The sequence below is a fragment of the Notolepis coatsorum genome (assembly GCF_963971535.1).
Source record: "Notolepis coatsorum genome assembly, chromosome: 16".
Classification (NCBI taxonomy): domain Eukaryota; kingdom Metazoa; phylum Chordata; class Actinopteri; order Aulopiformes; family Paralepididae; genus Notolepis; species Notolepis coatsorum.
Window position 1 is genome coordinate 109,073,243 of NC_140180.1, and position 7,773 is coordinate 109,081,015.

At 46.8% G+C, this 7,773-nt stretch overlaps 1 protein-coding gene across 1 annotated transcript in view; it reads left to right on the forward strand.

Moving 5' to 3' along the window:
- Positions 1–213, forward strand: part of LOC311243081 (uncharacterized protein) — a 31,269-nt gene extending 31,056 nt beyond the window's left edge. Inside the window, exon 9 of the mRNA XM_084332152.1 lies at positions 96–213. Within this exon, the coding sequence (XP_084188278.1) occupies positions 96–134 (39 nt within the window). The 3' untranslated portion in view covers positions 135–213. The remainder of the gene's footprint in view (positions 1–95) is intronic.
- The last annotated feature ends 7,560 nt before the right edge of the window (positions 214–7,773 follow it).

A 7,773-nucleotide genomic window follows, 5' to 3' on the forward strand; every position in this document is an offset into this window, starting at 1 on the left:
GTGCTGCTCCTCCTCCCCCCCTCGGTGTGGTGAGTTTATGACTATTGTCTTTGGTCCCGCTCACCTATATGGTTTATTCTCTGTGTCCCGTCCAGGGGGAGCGCGCCGCGGACAACTACCAGGAACCGCCTTGAGGTCGACGACCTGCTGGAATCCATCTTTTATTTCCCCGACCAGACGGCGGCTCTTGGCGCGGCTTCTGTGGCTCGCTGCCCGCCGCGCGTTGTGGAACAAAACACCCATTGTGGGAAAATAAATTTACAAGCAAAACCATATCATCCCCGGTTCTTTGGTCTACCACTGTTAACCGATGATATATGATGATATGATGATATATTAATATTATACACCCGTATTAAACAGTTTTCACAGTGTGTTCCTGTCTCTCTGTGTTGTTGTGTCGTGAGGGTTGTCACCTGTGGGGTTCGGTTTGGTCACGTTTTCCCACCGTTGTCTGCCATTGAAATCTATTAACCCTTTCACTAACACACTACCAAAGGGTTAACCCTTTCACAAGTCAAGTCAAGTCAAGAGTTTTAATTGTCACGGCATACAGACACTGTGACAATACAGAAGGTTAACCAACCTTCTGTAGTGTAGGAGCACTTCACCAAAAAAAACAATGCTGATTTATTTTGCACATACTCTCACACGCATTCCAAAAACTCTAAACGGTTTCGCACGCATTCATTTAGTTTGACATGCTACTGAGAGTAAATGAGTTTGAGCACTGAATCATCGTGTCGTCTTAATTAAAGCCCAATGAAATGATAGGGTAGCGGCCCCTATAAGACAGGGAATTGCTATATTTTCATGGGCATCATTTCATGGTGCTGTAATTAACACAACACAAGGATTCAACGTCGATATATTCAAACTCATTTACTCTCAATAACTGTCAAACTAAATGAATGTGTGCAAAACTGTTTAGAGTTTTTTGGATGTGTGAGATTATGTGCTAAATAAATCATCTTTGATTTTTTTGGTGTAGTGCCCCTTTAATCAATGGCAAAAAGAAGCATCTAAGAACGTCATCCTCCTTCTGTCAACATATTCTCACAGGGAATCACCAGCTGAAGTGCGGAAGCTTTTTTTGTTAAATTAATTACATTTCTTCTTGTTCTTCCCCCACTCAGTGTGGCTACATTGTGGCTACATGTACATATATACGACCATTTTGAAAACACTCAACCTCTACTTACTTTAACCCTTTCACTACCACACTACAGAAGGTTAACCTTTCACTACCACACTACAGAATAACCTTAACACTTTGTCGTGTGGCAGTGAAAGGGTTAACCGAATCGGCGTATTTAGACCACTTTTACTGGGGCACGCGCCCCAGTATTGGTCAGCTGTGCCCCAGTAAACATTTCCCCCCAAAAAAAAAGAAAAAAAGACGTTTCGCAGTGGAACGTTTGTCCCGCGTCCCGCTGCAACAGAACAATGTAACGCATTTCAAAGATCATGGTAAAAACAATAATTAATTATGTTTTAAACGTTGTTCATTTAATGCAACGTCTGTGTCAAAAACCAATGCACAGCCGAGCCGAGCAGCTCGAGCTGTCAGTGTGGCGCGCAGGTGCGTGATGACGTGGTTTTATGTAGACAGTGGCTATCAGTATCACGGGGTCATCCCTATGTTCCCCGGGTCCTATGTTCCCCGATTGATTGATTGATTGAACATTTTATAAATTTTTATTATTTTATTAATTATTAATGTCCGCCTTGTTTCGAACTGGTTATGCTTAGGCCCTCTTTCGAAGTTGGTTAAGGTTAGAGTTTGGAATCAGGGCTGGTGGTCTGACTATCTATCGCTACCGGGGAACATAGGACCCGGGGAACATAGACATGCTCAGTAAGTGCATCAGTAAGTGGAGAAGAAAGACCACCGAAAACGATAAAAGTTAAGCTAGCTAAACAAAACGAGAAAATGGAGGCAACTCCTAAGAAAAAGAGACGTTGAGAAGAATAGAATAGAATAGAATAGAAATACTTTTATTATCCCGTGGGAAATTTGACACTGCAAATCGCTCAACATTTAAACATTTAGACAGGACAGGTCACGAATTAGAATAATAACACAAATCAATCAAGTTGCCTAGGATAAGAGTAGAGTCAAATAGAATAAAAATGAAATAAAATATACAGAAATAAATACAGTAAAAATATACTGAGCATGGGGGAAGGGCATGGGGCATGGGGGGTACAGGTAGTAAAAAACAACACAGCAGTGTAAACAATTTGGTCAATATAATTTAACTATCTAACTAAATGAAATATATATTCACAGTGTCACATAAGGTGCAGTATGCTTCAGGTAGTGTATTGTCCTCCTTGGGTTCCTATTAATCCAAGGTCAATGTCAGGCAGCCGTCGCTGCCCCCTGTTTTGGAGCCTGGAGGCCGCTAGTCGCGGCCTCCTGCCACTATTGAGCTGCCGCTCTGTGCTCAGTGATGCAGTGAGGCACAGTGATGCATTGTATAGTCTGATGGCTGTTGGAATGAAGGACTTCCTGTGCCGTTCAGTGCTGCATTTGGATAGTGTGAGCCTAGCACTGAACATGCTCCTCCTGTCAGCCAAGTCTGTGTATAGTGGGTGGGTGGGGTTTTCCCTGATGGCCTGGAGCTTAGCAAGGCTCCTCCTTTCCGCCACCCTCGCTAGAGAGTACAGCTCCACCCCAACCACGCTGCTGGCCTTCCTGACCAGCTTATCCAGCCTGGTTGTGTCCCCTGCTCTCAGTCCGCTGCCCCACAGTCCGCTGTGTCACAGCGTACAAGAAGGCGCCCGCCACCACCGACTCATAGAACATCCTCAACATCCTTGTACAGACATTGAAGGATCTCAGCCTTCTGAGGAAGTAGAGTCGGCTCTGGCCCTTCTTGTACAGTGCCTCTGCATATTTTGACCCGTTCAGTTTGTTGTCGATGTGCACACCGAGGTATTTGTACACCTCCACCATGTCCACATCAACTCCCCTGATGGAAACGGGGGTCACAGGTGCACTCCTCCTCCTCCCCAGCTCCACAACCAGTTCCTTGGTCTTTGCCACATTTAGCTGCAGGTGGTTTTTATCGCACCATGTGACGAAGTCCCCTATCAGTTCCCGGTATTCCCTCTCGTCACCGTCCTTTATACATCCCACTATCGCAGAGTCATCAGAAAACTTCTGAAGGTGGCAGGACTCTGACCGATAGTGGAAGTCGTTGGTGTAGACAGTGAAGAGGAAGGGAGAGAGGACTGTCCCCTGCGGGGCCCCGGTGTTGCTGACCAGTCTGTCTGACACACAGCTCCGTAGGCGCACGTACTGTGGTCTGCCCGTCAGATAGGCCACAACCCAGGACACCAGGGGGGCCTCTACTTGCATCGCCTCCAACTTCTCACCCAGTAGCCCAGGCGTTATGGTATCAAAAGCACTGAAGAAGTCAAAGAACATGACTCTCACAGTGCTCCCCGGCTTATCTAGGTGAGTGTAGGCTCGGTTCAGCAGGTAGATGACAGCATCCTCTACCCCCAGTCGGGGCTGGTAGGCGAACTGGAGTGGGTCTAGGTGGGGTTTGGTCACCGGGCGGAGTTGCTCCAGGACTAACCTCTCCATGGTCTTCATTATGTGAGAGGTTAGAGCCACCGGCCTGTAGTCCTTGGACGTGCTGGGACGTGGGCACTATAATATACATGGTGCGAAATATACATGGCTGAGATCTGTTTCAGACGATCCCCAAAAGGACGAGTACAGGATTTGCCGCCGGAGCAGGTTGGTGGACTGGGACCTGATTTCAATGTTTACTAAGAGAAGTGAGACTCATTGATTGGGCTTGGCTCATTTTCTGTGAAGAGCATATAAAATAACACGTTTTCATTGGGTGCACTATACACTGGACCCGAACGTGTGGAAATTGTAGGTGAAAACAAGTAAACATGGTAAATATGAAGCAAAAAGGTTCACTGTGTACCTTCACTGTCTGCCCCCACCTTGTTTCATTCATACTGTTTTACATTTTTTATCACACAAAACAAATAGCACTTGTATTTATAAATGTAATCTAGCTGAGATAAATGGCTAATATTAACCATACTGTTTATGCTGTCTATATTGGTTGTAATTGAGATAACAGTTAACATATGTTAAGTATTAAGTATTTTTACATAAATGGTTATGGCTTTATTGTTTTAAAATCCCAATAATGTTGTGGGTTCACCAGACACACACATATTGGGTGAGTAACCAAAACGCGTACACCACACAAGTATGAATATTACTTGTACAACATCAGACAAACCCCTCCCATTCTCCATACAGATGGATGCATCTAACCTAACCCTAACCTTAAAACCGAAATAAAGTAAAAAAAGAAAAAAAATAAGTTACAAAATCCGCCCATTTTGGCAAAAAAAAACGCCCAAAACCGGCAAAAAATTACTGTGTGCGCTTCGCGGGCCCGCTTCGCGTCCCTAGGTGCCCCCCTGTGCCCCAGTACAGTGCTTGGTCTAGATACGCCCCTGGTTAACCGTCTGTAGTGTGGTAGTGAAAGGGTTAACCTTCTGTAGTGTGGTTGTGAAAGGGTTAACCTTTTGTCGTGTGGCAGTGAAAGGGTTAATCGTCTGTAGTGTGGTAGTGAAATGGTTAACCGTCTGTAGTGTGGTAGTGAAAGGGTTAACCTTCTGTCATGTGGCAGTGAAAGGGTTAACCTTCTGTAGTGTGGCAGTGAAATGGTTAACCGTCTGTAGTGTGGTAGTGAAATGGTTAACCCTTTGTCATGTGGCAGTGAAAGGGTAACCTTCTGTAGTGTGATAGTGAAAGGTTAACCTTCTGTAGTGTGGCAGTGAAAGGTTAACCTTCTGTAGTGTGGTCGTGAAATGGTTAACCGTCTGTAGTGTGGTAGTGAAATGGTTAACCCTTTGTCGTTTGACAGTGAAAGGGTTAACCCTTTGGTAGAGTGGTCAACCACAGACCAGTGATTCAGCCTCTAGTCCCTTCATGAAGCATCCAGTGTTACATAGCCAGAGAGTTTCAGGTCATTCTGAAACATGTTCCAAGCCAAGGGAGCAGAATAACTAATATCCGCAGGTCATTCCCCCTCCTGGCCACCGGGGGGCCGTCAGCGCTAGCACAGCTAGCTTTGCCCCCCTCGCCTGCCAGGTGCAGCAGCGCTGACCTGAAGGAGTTCTGACTGGCAAAGGTGTAGGCAGGGATTAACAACGTGAGGCGGCAGTAAAACCGGTAGACTTTACACACAATAAATACCCTCACAGCCGTCCATGCGGAGCGCAGAGAGGTGGGGAGCTGGACCTCGTAGGGCGTTTATTAATAGAACGATTATTAGCTATGGCTAGTATGTTTATGCTGAGCGTTGTCGCAGCCAGGGAAAACATATTATAAATATTTTAATACCAGGATACGTCCATTAAACGAGAAGTGAGACTCGTTAAAGTCCTAGACGGTGGAGAGTTGTTGTGCCAACGTGTGACTTGAATGTTTTGTCCGCTGCGCCGGCGTCGGTGCCACGGTGATGTGCAGTAGTACAATTTACAGGACGTTTATACGAGGCCTAGGGTTCACAGGGAGAAACACTTCTCTGTCTCCTCTCAAAAAAAAAATTCATGAAAAATAAACTAGACCGTGGAGATTTACTAAAAGCGTTCAGTTGTGTTTCGGTTTCCAAGGGCTTAAAATAAAAGTCAAAAGTCACGTCTGATTCTCTCCCCCTCGCTGAGACGAGACCACACCAGCCCAGCGGCGCTGAAAGTTGTTTACTTTGTTTTGTTGTTGTTGTTATTGTTGTTGTTGTTGTCTACTTGCTGTTTGGTTTCAACAGATTGATTACTATGGATGTTTTGGAGCTTCCACCCCCCCCCCCCCCCCCGCCCCTCCCTCTCAGAGGAAGCACGCAAACGGCTTCTTCCTGCACGCTGATGCCAAACAGAGCGCAGTGATGTGGTTCTGGAGGCTGACAGTATGTTTACAGAGACACACACACACACACACACACACACACACACACACACACACACACACACACACACACACACACACACACACACACACACACTACTTACATCATAACATATAATATTACAAGTATACATGACAAAGTACCAGAGACTTGAACTAGTACACACACAAGACAAAGTCCAATATACAATAATCAAACTATGTGAAATAGCTAAGAATAGTTAACTGTACACAACTATATGGCCACACATTTGTTCATACATGCCTAATTGAACAGCTAACTAAATGGATGTTGATACATAATAATGTTGTTACAATGCACAAGTCCCAGTACAGAGTATGACAGCGCCTATTAATATGGACGGTTGCCATTAAATTAATTATTCAATGTGCATTCTGCATCCATTCAGCTTCCAGTCTGCTTCAGAGGTAATTATGTGATGGATCACGGTTTATGTGGGTTTTATTTTAGTTTATTCTAGTGTGCTTATTTTGGGTTTTCTCTGGTACCAGACACCAGTTAATTGCCAATGCGGCATGGCAGGTGTGTGGGGAGAGGTAGGCGGCTGGCGGAAGTGTAATGGCGTCGGTGAGAGGAGGAAGGCACGGAGGAGGGTTGGACCCGGTCGCTCGGAGAGAGGAAGCGGAGTCGAAGCAGGGCGGGGGAGGGTCTGAGGATTGGGAGGAAGTGTGTCGGCGGATGGACGAGAGCATAGACGAGAGGATACTGGCGCGGAGTTTGGAAGTTGATGACAGAAAGTTGTGCGGAGAAGTGGAGGCGGCACCGGAGTGGAGGGTGGGATCCCGTTGTATAGCTGACATTTCGGGGGAAGGCGCGAGGTACCCGGGGGTTGTTTCCTGGATCGACGGTGAAAAGTGCCGGGTCGTGTTAGACGGCTTTATCGGTTACGAGGAGGTGGATGTGGCCGCCTTGCTGATCCATGATGAACTGCTTTCGCCGCTGGGAGCTGGGGCGGGTAGTGAGAGCGAGGGAGGTGTCGGTAGGGACGGGGATGGTAGTGACAGGGGAAGGGAGTCAGATGGTGAAAGTATGGAGGGGGGTGAGAGCGGGGGAGAAGGGTGGAGTAAGGTGGAGAAGAGGAGCAGGGACAGTGGGAAGGGGATAAAGAGGAAGAAGGGTAGGGGAGATAGCTCGAGTGGGTCAGAAGGCGAGGGTGTAGGTAATGGTGTTGCAGAAGTGATTCATATAGTGGTTAGGTTTGAGGGGAAGGGGGGAGTGCGGAAATTAGGATTTTTCGAGTTGCCCAAACTCATAGGTAAGCAATTAGGGGAGGTAAGGTATGCGAGAGTTTTGGAGGATGGGAATCTGGCCGTAGGGTGTGTTAGTGTGGATCAGGTGGAGAGGGCTGGGAAGATGAGGAGCATTGGAGGGGTGGGTATAATTAAGGTTGTGAGAGTAGGGGAGAAGAGGGAGGGGGGATGTAAGGGGGTGATAGCTGGGGTTTCGGTGGAGGTTAGCGTAGAGCAGCTGGTGGAAGAGTTGGGGAGAGATGTGCGTAATGGGAAAGTTAATGGTGCAGAAAGGATGAAGAGGGGGGCAGATAGGGTAGTGACGGAGACGGTTGTGATTAAGTTTGAAGGTGAGGTTGTTCCAAGTAAGGTGTATGTAGGGAGTGGGGTGTATAGGGTTAGGGAATTTGTTCAGAGTCCTCTGAGATGTTACAGGTGCCAGGAATTTGGTCATATAGCAGTTTCATGTAGGAAGGGACAGAGGTGTGCTAGGTGTGGCGGGGAGCATGACTATGGGAAGTGTGGAGAGGGAGTGAAGCTATGGTGTTGTAGTTGTGGAGGGGAGCATA